Raw genomic sequence first — 12,500 nt, 5'->3', positions numbered from 1 at the left:
ACACACACACACGACAATACTATGGCTCGATACCTTCCCGCGAAGTAATAATACTCACTCTCCTTCCCGGCAATAATGACTGGCACTCAAGCCTTGGCACTGCTGACGGCCAAGGGGCAGGGGGAAGGGGAGACGAGGAGAGGAGGAGAATAGCGACTAGGGAGGAGGAAGAGGGAGGAAAGGAAGAGGAGGGAGGGAGGGAGGGAGGGAGGGAGGGAGGGAGGGAGGGAGGGAGGGAGGGAGGGAGTGAGGGAGTGGGGGAGGGGGAGAGGGAGGAGGGAGGGAGGAGGGAGGAAGGGAGGGAGGAGAGAAGGAGGGGAAGGGGAGGGACAAGACGGAAATGGGGAGAGGGAAAAGGAAAGAGTCTGGAGGAGACACGGAGAGGGGGGAAGGGGGGCGGGCAACGGAGATGTGGAAGGAGAGGAAACAGGAACGGTGACCACAGGGGACAAGAATGGGAACAGAAAGAGCAAGAAGAAAGACGGAAAGGAATAGGAAACGTCGAACAGGGATATAGAAGAAACAAGAAAGAAGAAATGAGACACAAGGAGTCGGTGGGGGAAGGCAAAGAGCGCAAAAGAAAAGGAAAAAATAAAGAAATGAGAGGAGGAAGGAGAGGTGACGGAAAGACCCGTGAAAGGAAGGAGGGGGGGTTGGCACCATGCATTGACCTACATCTTACTCCTCCCCCCCCCCCCTCGCCTGTGTCTTCTCCCGTGGCGCTACAGGTGGAGCAGCCAGGGTGTCACCGCGGCACAAAAACGAGCCACTTACCACTCATTCAAGGGCCATAACTCACTTCCGGTGTCATTGTCAACACTAAACGTTCATTAATTAAAAAAAAATAATAATAATAATAAATAAATAAAAAAAATAAGTAAAAAAATAAAATAAAAAATAAGGCCTTTCCCATACACACCTAAAACACAAGAGTTACACCTAACAATTACTTCGAAACACTCAAACACCCATACGGGGAAGCCTTGCAAGGGATGTCTGCGTCTCTCCTTAATACTCCTTAAACACCGCCCAGCGCTCTTAATTGCCCAAATCGCCCAGTTTATACCGCTACTCCACACAAGCATCACCCACTCCATGATCTCCTAAATGGCACGATAACTGTAATCTCTCCCCCACCCCTGCACCACCACCCTCTTTCCCTCCCCACTTCCCATCCCCCCCACATCTTCCCGCCCCCCTCCTTCCCTCCCCACTTCCCTTGCCGCCACGTATTACTCACCCCCCTCCTTCCCTCCCCACTTCCCCCACCACGTCTTTCTCAACCCCCCTCCTTCCCTCCCCACTTCCCTTTCCCCTCAACTTCGTCCTTACTTCGTCTCCCTTTTTCCCCTCTTCTCAACTCTTGCCTCATCGTCGTGTCATTTACTTCCCTTTTCTTTCTCTCGCGTCTTTTCGACGTTCCTTTCGTTCCGTCCTTCTCACATTTTCATTATTCGTATCTCTTGAAACTGTTATTCTCTCCTTTTCCTTCCTTTAACGTCCTTTTGCATTCAAGTTTCCTTCTTCATCACTTGTTCCTTCTCTTCCCAATCACTTCTACCTTTCCTTCCATCCTTAATCTTCCTCTCATCTTTCGTTCTGCTCTTGGTGCATTCTTCCCTTCCCCTGCTATTCCCTTCTTCCTTTTTAATTACCCTTCCCTAGCTTCCCCACTCTTATTCTTCCTCTTCCCGCCATCTCTCTTCCATTACCCTTCCTCCTCCTAGTCCTATACCCTCCATCCCTCCTTTCTTCGCCATCCTTCCCATCCTTCCTACCAACCCTCTTCCTTCTCTCTCCCATCCCCTTTTCCCCTCCTTATCTACTTCCTTCCCATCTTTCTCCACCACCCTTTCTCCCTTCCCTCCCTTCTCTATCACCTTTCCCACCCTTCCTCCCTTCCTCGAAACCGGCCCCTCCTCTACCTCCCTTCTTCTTCACCCTTCCCATCCTTCTTCCTTTCCTCCATTCTCCTCCCATTCCAACACCTTCCCCACCCTTCCCTCCATCCCTTCTCTGTCACCTCTCCCACCCTTCCCTCCCTTTCCTCCTCGACACCCGCCTCCCCTCTTCCCTCCCCCCTCCTTCCCCTCGCTCCCCTCCATCCCCTCGCCTCTTAATTACATCCCGTCTTCCTCAGCGAATCCTAACGCCGCTGGGAATTATCCTATCCGACATCCTACGACGTCTGAGCGAATCGAATGCCAAACTCCTTCCTTAATCCCAATGACGACTAGGATTCTTTAAAGGAACTACTGGAGAGGGGGGAGGGGTCATATCACCATCGCCTCGTATCGACGAAAAGGATTCTTTAAAGGAACTACTAGGTGGGTGGAGTGGGTGTGGGGGGGTCCCGTAGCCCGTCGTCTCACATCAGCGAAAAGGATTCTTTAAAGGAACTACTGGGTGGGGGGAGGGGGAGGGGGAGGGGGTGGGGTGTCCCGTAGCCCGTCGTCTCACATCAGCGAAAAGGATTCTTTAAAGGAACCGTCAAATGTCCTGTTAATATCACGTCGACGCGCATTGCGGTTTGTCGTGTCTTCTCCATGAATGCCTTGAGGATATGTTCATAACATCTTTATTATCCGCCGTTGATTGCATATTATCGCTGTTTATCACCTGCTCCTCATCGTTATTACCGTTTCACTACCTTCTCTGGCCTACATTGACCCTCCTAACGTCAATTATCGTAATTAATTCATCCGTCCTTGTTTACAGCTTTCCGTTCCAAATAAAACTCTGTCTCTCTTTCCATCTTTATTCGGTCTGTCCTTTGATTTCTTCTTCAACGCCGGCTTTTTCTTCTTCTCTTTTGTCTTCTTTTATTTTTCACTCTTCCGATCACGGCCACGCCTTCTCGTTTCGCTGATTGGTCGGTCTGATTGCAGGGGTTGACGGTGATGGAGATGCCTGTGCCCTTTCTCTCTGTCTCTGTCTCTGTTTCTCTGTGTGTCTCTGTCTGTCTGTCTGTCTGTCTCTCTCTCTATCTCTCTCTCTCTCTGTGTCTCTGTCTCTGTCTCTGTCTGTCTCTCTCTCTCTCTCTCTCTCTCTCTCTCTCTCTCTCTCTCTCTCTCTCTTTCTCTGTCTGTCTCTCTCTCTTCTCTTCCTCTTTCATTCTCCCTTTTCTCATTCTTCCCTCTCCTCCTCCATACCCAGACGCCCATAATTCAACCTCAGAGCGTACCCTTAAGTACCACCTTCCACCCTCGTGCATGTCTTATTTTGTCCTTATGGGCGTACACAAAAGCACCCACCCACACACTCACCCACCTACACCCACACCCACACACCCTCAACCACCTACACCCACACCCACACACTCACCCACCTACACCCACACCCACCCACCTACACCCACACACCCCCACCTACACCTACACCCACACCCACACACACACACCTACACACCTACACCCACACCCACACCCACCTACACCCACACCCACACCCACACACCTACACCCACACCCACACCCACCCACCTACACCCACACCCACACCCACCCACCTACACCTACACCCACACCCACCTACCTACACCCACACCCACACCCACCCACCTACACCTACACCCACACACACACACCTACACCTACACCCACACACCCACCCACCTACACACCCACACCCACAAACCAGAATCGATCGCAAAGCCACCTATCTATCTACCGCAAAGCCATCTACCCCCCCCCCCCTATCGAAAAAAAAGACCATCCCATACCACCCGCTGTTGTATGCGCCCTGGCATTTGTTAACGCTATGCATATTTCATGCGCGTACACCCATGTATCATCCGGGGTGGGTGGGGGGTGGGGGTGGGGGTGGGGGGTGGGGGGGAGGTTTGTGTCACATGTATTGGCCGCAGTACCGAGGCTGACTCACCTCTCGTACGCGCGCGCCCGATCGATTTTGACTCATGACTAGCGCTCACAGGTCGCGAGGCGCTCTCTTATTCACCTCGCTGTAAATCGCCGTAAATCGCCGTAAATCGCGGTGAATCAGCCGTGCGGAGTGAGGCAAAGGTTTCGAAGCATATCGGACTTTAAATAAAGATTATTATCATCATACTACTCACGCAATAACCAAAGGCAGGGATTTTTTTTTTTTTTTTTTTTTTTGAGAACGGATAGATGAACATGATACCTCGATGTTGTTGTCGCGGGGGGGAAATGGTGGTTTGAGGTAAAAATATTAATTTCCTCAGATTAATATTTCTTTTCGTGGTCTTTCTTCGCAACCTTCTACTACTTCTCATTCCGTCCCTTCTTTCTTTCCCTATTCCCCCCACCATCTCCCACATCATCAGCATGTTCACCACAACCATTCCTTCTCCCCCTCCCCTTCCCTCTTATCCTCTCCATCACCCTTGCCCCCCCTCCTCCCCGTCCTTCTTATCCCCCCACCACCTTCCTCCAGACTCTCCTTACCCTTTATTTACTCCCTCACCACAACCACCTTCCCCCTACCTCCCCACCCCCCACCACCACGCACACCACCTCCCTCCCTCCATAACACCACTTCCTCCCTACCTTCCAACTCCCCCACCACCACCACGCACACCACCTCCCCCACCCCCCACCCCCTCCCTGATCCCTCCCAGCTCTTCTTAAGGTGGGCGAGAACGGGACGCCCACCCCGCCGCGCGCCGCTTATGACCCGACATAAATGTTTAACACGCGTGGGTCTGGGCGGTCGCCGCTCTCACCCCTTCCCCCCCTATGGCACTTGGCGTCTCCGTGCCCTCGCAATGCCTTATTTCTTTTCTTCTCTCTCTCTCTCTCTCACACACACACACACATTCTCTCTCTCTCACATTCTCTCTCTCTCTCACATTCGTTCTCTCTTCCTCTCTCTCTCACATTCTCTCTCTCTCTCTCTCTCTCTCTCTCTCTCTCTCTCTCTCTCTCTCTCTCTCTCTCTCTCTCTCTCTCTCTCTCTCTCTCTCTCTCTCTCTCGAGGAAAACGGAGATCGCAATGATATGGGAGATGGACGATGCATCTAAGCGTTGTTTTGCTTTTTATGTGTATGGAGGGCGAGCGGGTTCTTTGTGTGTGTGTGTGTGTGTGTGTGTGTGTGTGTGTGTGTGTGTGTGTGTGTGTGTGTGTGTGTGTGTGTGTGTGTGTGTGTGTGTGTGTATGTGTATGTGTGTGTGTGTGTGTGTGTGTGTGTGTGTGTGTGTGTGTGTGTGTGTGTGTGTGTGTGTGTGTGTGTGTGTGTGTGTGTGTGTGTGTGTGTGTGTGTGTGTGTGTGTGTGTGTGTGTGTGTGTGTGTGTGTGTGTGTGAGTGTGTGTCTGTGTGAGTGAGTGAGTGAGTGAGTGAGTGAGTGAGTGAGTGAGTGTGTGAGTGAGTGAGTGAGTGAGTGGGTGGGTGGGTGGGTGGGTGGGTGGGTGGTGGGTGGGTGGGTGGTGGGTGGGTGAGTGAGTGAGTGAGTGAGTGAGTGAGTGAGTGAGTGAGTGAGTGAGTGAGTGAGTGTGTGAGTGAGTGTGTGAATAAATGAATAAATGAGTGCGTGCGTACGTGCGTGTAGGAAGTGCGTACACCCTCGTTCATGTCTAAGCACAAGCGTCGTGCGCATCTACCCGCGTGTGGCCGCAATATAAACTTCAAACTATCCGTATCAACTCAATCACACACGCAACCCTATCGCATCACGTGATCGGAAACCCCTCTCGCGAGCCCTCCGCTCCCACGGTCCAGCGCGATCCTTAATAAGCCACAGATTAAGCCCCATCATTCATTGCAACATGATCAACCGAAAGAAATATTTCACTTTCGGGTGAAAAAAATAAAACATACGATACATAACAACAAACAATAATGCAACATGATCAACCGAAAGAAATATTTCACTTTCGGGTGAAAAAATAAAACATACGATACATAACAAAAAGCAATAATGCAACATGATCAACCGAAAGAAGTATTTCATTTTCGGGTGAAAAAAAATAAAACAAACGATACATAACAACAAGCAATAATGCAACATGATCAACCGAAAGAAATATTTCCTTTTCGGGTGAGAAAAAAAATAAAACATACGATACATAACAACAAGCAATAATGAAACATGATCAACCGAAAGAAATATTTCACTTTCGGGTGAAAAAAATTAAAACATGCGATACATAACAACAAACAATAATGCAACATGATCAAAAGAAATATTTCATTTTCGGTTGAAAAAAATAAAACATACGATACATAACAACAAGCAATAATGCAACATGATCAACCGCAATTAATATACCATTTTCGGATGAAAAAAATAAAACATACGATACATAACAACAAGCAATGATGCAACATGATCAACCGCAAGTAATATTCCATTTTCAGGGGGAAAAAATAAAACACATACGATACAACAACAAGTAATAATAGCATTCATATGTCTGCCTGTATATACAACGCGTACATACTAATTTCCCCATGAATATCTAGGCGATAAAAGTGGAACAAAAAAATACATGCACAGAAATACACGTATCCATTTACCTCCCACATTCTTTTTATCACTTTTTATTCAAACATTCAAAAACACAGTCAACACAAAGCTACTAACCTCGCATATACATTTTGGTACGCGCTCATGAAACGTATATATATAAATATAGGCAATCGACCTTAATTAAATTCACCAACACACAACAAGGGAACTCGCGCGTGCCTCCTCTTCAAACAAATGAATAACCACGGTGCGCGCAATGCATATTTACCGACGGAAAAAGTGAAGAAAAAGAGTTAGAGGGGGGAAGAAGAGGAAGAGGAAATGGAGGAAGGAAACGGGAGAAGGAGGAGGAAAAGGAGGTGGAGGTGGTGGGGGGAGGGGGGAGAAGAAGAAGGAGGAGGAGGAGAGAAGGAGGAGGTGGGGAGGGGGGAGGGGGTAGAGGAGGAGGAGGAGGTGGGGGGAGAGGAAGGAGGAGGAGGGGAAGGAGGAAGAGGAGGAGGAGGAGGAAGAGGAATCGGATGAGGAGGAAAAGAAGAAGAAGAAGAAGGAAGATGATGGAGAAAAGAAAGAAAAAAAAGAGAGAACAAAAAAAAGAACAAAAAACGAAAAAAGAACAACAATAAAAAGAACATAAATATGCACAAACGCAGACAGACTCAAACCGAATTCGGAACAAACACACCACCTTCCCCAGCACGTGCGTCACCTTTGCACAGGCCAAGAGGTAAACAAAGCCATTTGGACTCGAAAGAAATGACTGAATTGTTAAACGAAGAATCAGGTTGATGAAAGTGGGTGAATTGGATGCAAATTAGTGGTTTAGTGAATAGGGTGATGATGAAAGCGACTGGTGATAATGGTGATGAAAGAGAAGAATGCGAATAAGTATAAGAATGAGTTAAGAACACGAATAAAGAGATGATATACAAAGAGAAAAGCAAAGTAGGTGACCGTGACCTATACGTGTAATTTCAGCTTAGAAAAAAAAAACGAAATTCATGCGAGATGTGTACACAAATACACACATGTATAGTATCGCTCGCTTGCTCTCTCTCTCACTCTCTCTTGCTCTTTCTCTCTCTCTCTTGTATGCACACACACACACACGCACAAACTCTCTCTCTCTCTCTCTCTCTCTCTCTCTCTCTCTCTCTCTCTCTCTCTCTCTCTCTCTCTCTCTCTCAAACACACACACACATACACTCACTCACCACTCACTCACTCACTCACCTCTCTCTCTCTCTCTCTCTCTCTCTCTCTCTCTCTCTCTCTCTCTCTCTCTCTCTCTCTCTCTCTCTCTCTCCCTCTCTCTCTCTCACGCACAAACACACACACACAAAACCCTCCCCCCCACTTCCCTACCCCCACCCATCCTCCCTCCCCAACACAGTCAACCCTTCCTTCCACGACTCAGCAAAACAAAGGACGCCGACAGATGGCAGCTCCCGTAGCCCATATACTCTAACCAGCGGACACTCCCAAGCAGCGGACACCTCCCACTAGCGGACACCGCAAACCAGCGGACACTCCAATCAGCGGATGCCCAAACAAGTGAACACCTCCCACTAGCGGACACCCCCACCAGCGGACACCCCAAACAAACGGATACCCTAAACCAGCGGACACTCCAATCAGCGGACAACCACTAGCGGACACCTCCCACCACCGGACACCCTCACTAGCGGAGACTCCAACCACCAAACACCCAAACAAGCGGACACCTACCACTAGCGGACACCCCCACCAGCGGATACTCCAACCACCGAACACCCAAACAAGCGGACACCTACCACTAGCGGACACCCCCACCAGCGGATACTCCAACCACCGAACACCCAAACCAGCGGACACTCCAACCAGCGGACACCCCCAACCAGCGGACACCCCCAACTACCGTACCCCCCCAATCAGCAGACCCCCACCTACCGGACACCCCAACCACCGGACCCCAAATCACCCGAATAATCTCGGTATCCGCTCGAGTTACCCGCACGATAGGTGACCTGGTGCTCCGGGTGGGGGTAGGGGGTAGTTGGGGGGAGGTACGAGATCCGAATTCGGTTATTCCGCAATGTTCGGGGAGGGGGGGAGGAGGGGGGTAGGGGGAGGGAGGGGGAGATCGAGTCAAGGGGTCCGTCGAGGAGGTCGTGACTGGGTGTGTGTTGCACGAAGGGGAGGGGGGGAAGAGGGGGATAAAGGGGAGGAAGTGAAGGAGGGAAATAAAGGGGGAGGTGAAGGGGGATAAAAGGGGAGGAGGTGAACGGAAAAACAAAACAAAAATGGGGGGAAGGAGAAGGGGAAGAGGGGAAAAGGGGAAAAGATGAACGGGAAGGGGGGAAATAGGGGGAGGAGGGACGGGGGTCGTGACTAGGTGTGTGCTGCAAGAAGGGAGGAGGGGGGGAGGAGGGGGTCACAGGAGGAGATGGAGTTAAGGAGAATGCACGACAAGGGAAGAGGAGGGGGAATGAAAGAGAAAAAGGAAGAGAACAGGATAGGAGGCAATAGAGGAGGAATGTAAAGATAGGCAGAAGAGACGCGACGAAAGAGAGTAAAAGGAGAGAGAAAGATATGACATAAGAAGAAAGAAAAAACAACAACGAAAGAAGGGAACATGAGAGAAAAAGAACAAAGATAAAACACGGAGAAGAGATAGAAAAGTAGAGAGAGAAAGAAAAAAACAACGAAAGGAGGGAACGAGAGGAAAAGAACAGGATAAATAGAGTAAAAGGAGAGAGGAAGATAGACATAAGAAGAAGAAAGAAAACAACAACGAAAGAAGGGAACATGAGAGAAAAAAGAACAAAGATCAAACACGGAGAAGAGATAGAGGAGTAGAGAGAGACAGAAAAAAAACAAACACGAAAACCGAGTGAAAAGCAAGCCCCGCCCACCACGGACGTCACACGCCCGAATCAAACCCATCATAACCGCCTCCCGAGTGTCTTCTGGAGAAAACATGACTCGAAAATCGTTCCGTATTCTCAAAACGAGACCGACGGGAAATACGGGAAATACGGGCGGCAAAACGTCCTCTCTGTGTCTGTGTCTTTGTCTCTGTCTGTCTTTCTGTCTCTCTGGGTCGCTCTCTCTCTCTCTCTCTCTCTCTCTCTCTCTCTCTCTCTCTCTCTCTCTCTCTCTCTCTCTCTCTCTCTCTCCCTCTCTCTTTCTCTGTCTGTCTGTCTGTCTGTCTGTCTGTCTGTCTGTCTGTCTGTCTGCCTGTCTGTCTGTCTCTCTCTCTCCCTCTCTGTCTGTCTGTGTCTCTCTCTCTCACTTAGCAATGTCTAGTTTGCTGTTTCGAAATCCCATTTAGTCTGATTTATTTCTTTTCTATTTATTCTTTATCACAAAAACAAATCGTCAAATAAAAACGAAAAATAAGAAAAAACAACAACAACAACAGACACAACCATATCGCAATAAACCCCCCTCCCCCCTTCCCCCACCTTAAACATGACCCCCCTCCCTCGCCCGATCGAATTACGTGTCACCCTTGACAGCATGACACAAAGCCGCCACACCCTCCCCTGATCCCTGATCCCTCCCCCTCCCCCCCTTCGCGATTTCAGGATGTTGCAAGGGATGCAGTTGGCAATATCTCGGCCAATCTTATTTCCAGACACGAGGAAATGTATAGCAAAAAGTTGAGAGAGAAGGGGGGGAAGAGAGAGAGAGAGAGGATGAAAAAAGAAAGGAAAAAAGTATCAGAAAAGAACGAAAAATAGAAAGAAAGAAAAAGAACGAAAAGATACATGCATATATGCATACATATACATATATATGTACACACACACACACACACACACACACACACACACACACACACACACACACACACACACACACACACACACACACACACACACACACACACACACACACATATATATATATATATATATATATATATATATATATATATATATATATATATATATACATATATATATATATATATATATATACAAACATACATATGCATATCCTTATCTATCACAGGAAACGGATCCAAGCACCGATTATCTGGGGCCGCCCATTAAGAAGGGAGATAACACGCGAACATCGGCGGGCGTGTTGGGCGAAAGGGGGTCCGGAGGGGGGGGGGCTAAACCGATACAGGCGCGAATAAATTTAATTTTGATCCTCCCCACATCCGCCGGTTTTGCCCCCCCCACTCCCCCTCTTCCTCCCCCCCTTCCGTCCCCCTCCTTAACCCCTTCTATGCGCCCCGGATAGGATCGTAAAAGGATTTGGGATGAAAGAAAAAGGATGGAAAAATAGAAGCGGGAAAGAAAAAGAAAAAAAAAAAAAGTCCACCGCGGGTGCCCGAGTATAGCACCCTCTTGACACCACGAGCAAAACACCTGTCGAACTTTCAGTCGCCTTTCTCTCTCTCTCTCTCTCTCTCTCTCTCTCTCTCTCTCTCTCTCTCTCTCTCTCTCTCTCTCTCTCTCTCTCTCACACACACACACACACACACAAACATACACACACACACACACACACACACACACACACACACACACACAAACACACTCACTCGCACACGCAAAACCAAACGCACAGACACATACAGACACTCTCACCCCCCCCCACACACACACAAAGTGACACACCCCTCCTCTTCCCCCTTCCCCCCTGCACTCCATCACCCCTCCCTCCCACCCCATTACCCCCAATCCCCACGATCACCCCCAAGACAAACAAACAAGCTAACTGTCACCCCACGGGAGAAAGCAAGTGCAGCAGGCGGGGGAAAATAGACATCAATGAGAAGACACGTTACATGAGGGTTTCACCTCGGGGGCGCCGCTCCTGCACTTCACTCGTCACTCACCCGTAAGCTCATTCGTGTGTTCACTTCGCACGTCTCAGAAGAAGAAGAAGAAGAAGAAGAAGAAGAAGAAGAAAGAGAAGGAGAAGAATTTATTCGTTTCATTTTATTCATTCCGCACGTCTCAAAAGAAGAAGAAGAGGAAGAAGAAGGAGAAGAAGACGGAGGAGGAAGAAGAAGATGAAAAAGAAGGAGAAAAAGAAGAAGAAGAAAAAAGAGAAGAAAAAAAGAAAGAAAGAAAGAAAAAAGAATCCTCGTGTTTATTTATCTATCTGTGTTCTACTTCTCGTTTCGTTTTCTTTCTCTCCTCTTTTTTATGCACTCGTTGTTTATTTACACGAGTCATTTTCGTATCACAGTGCAAGCGTTTGTGATAAGAGCGTGTGTGTGTGTGTGTGTGTTCTCTCTCTCTCTCTCTCTCTCTCTCTCTCTCTCTCTCTCTCTCTCTCTCTCTCTCTCTCTCTCTCTCTCTCTCTCTCTCTGTGTGTGTGTGTCTGCGCGCCTGCACACACACACACACACACACACACACACACACACACACACACACACACACACACACACACACACACACACACACACACACACACACACACACACCAGTTTGCATTCCCGTTTCCGATTACTCACACATCAAACATACAAACTAGTAAATCACGGGTGATACGACAACAAAAGCAACAAACAAAAGAAAATTAGAAATAAAAAAGAAAAAAAGAGCGGAAAGGTCTCGTCGCGTATTCAAATCAGGACGACAGGACGGGGTAGGGAAGGAGGGAGGGAGAGAGGGAGGGAGGGAGGGAGGGAGGGAGGGAGAGGGAGGGAGGAAGGGAGGGAGAGAGGGAGGGAGGGAGGAAGAGGGAGAGAGAGAAGGAGAGAGGGAGAGGGAGAGAGAGAGAGGGAGAGGGAGAAGGAGAGAGAGAGGGAGAGGGAGAGAGTGAGAGAGTGAGAAAGAGAGAGAGAGAGAGAGAGAGAGAGAGAGAGAGAGAGAGAGAGAGAGAGAGAGAGAGAGAGAGAGAGACAGAGAGAGAGAGAGAGGGGAGGGGGAGGGAGACAGTGTGTTCGTCTCTCCTCTTCTCTCTTTCTCTCTATCACATCCCCTTTACTCCTGCATCTCCCTTGAGAACCATTTTTTTCTCGGCGACTGGGCAAGGATTCGCGATCTCCCCCCCCCCCCCGTCTTTCCCTCCCTCCTCCCCCCAACCGCCCTCTACCCTCCG

At 49.0% G+C, this 12,500-nt stretch overlaps 2 protein-coding genes across 3 annotated transcripts in view; one reads left to right on the top strand and one right to left on the bottom strand.

The window, feature by feature from the left end:
• spri (Src homology 2 domain-containing protein sprint) overlaps positions 1 to 12,500 on the bottom strand; it is a 444,124-nt gene that overhangs the window by 295,593 nt on the left and 136,031 nt on the right. The window lies entirely within an intron of this gene.
• LOC138865118 (proline-rich protein 2-like) lies at positions 6,306 to 8,451 on the top strand. Its single transcript, XM_070134475.1, has 2 exons — positions 6,306 to 6,319; positions 8,019 to 8,451. The coding sequence occupies exons 1-2, from the start codon at positions 6,306 to 6,308 to the stop codon at positions 8,449 to 8,451; spliced, it is 447 nt and encodes a 148-aa protein (XP_069990576.1).

This window comes from Penaeus vannamei, chromosome 20, assembly GCF_042767895.1.
Source record: "Penaeus vannamei isolate JL-2024 chromosome 20, ASM4276789v1, whole genome shotgun sequence".
In the NCBI taxonomy this organism is placed as follows: Eukaryota; Metazoa; Arthropoda; class Malacostraca; order Decapoda; family Penaeidae; genus Penaeus; species Penaeus vannamei.
The sequence above is the reverse complement of the archived record's forward strand: the minus strand, read 5'-3'. Positions and strand labels throughout refer to the sequence as shown.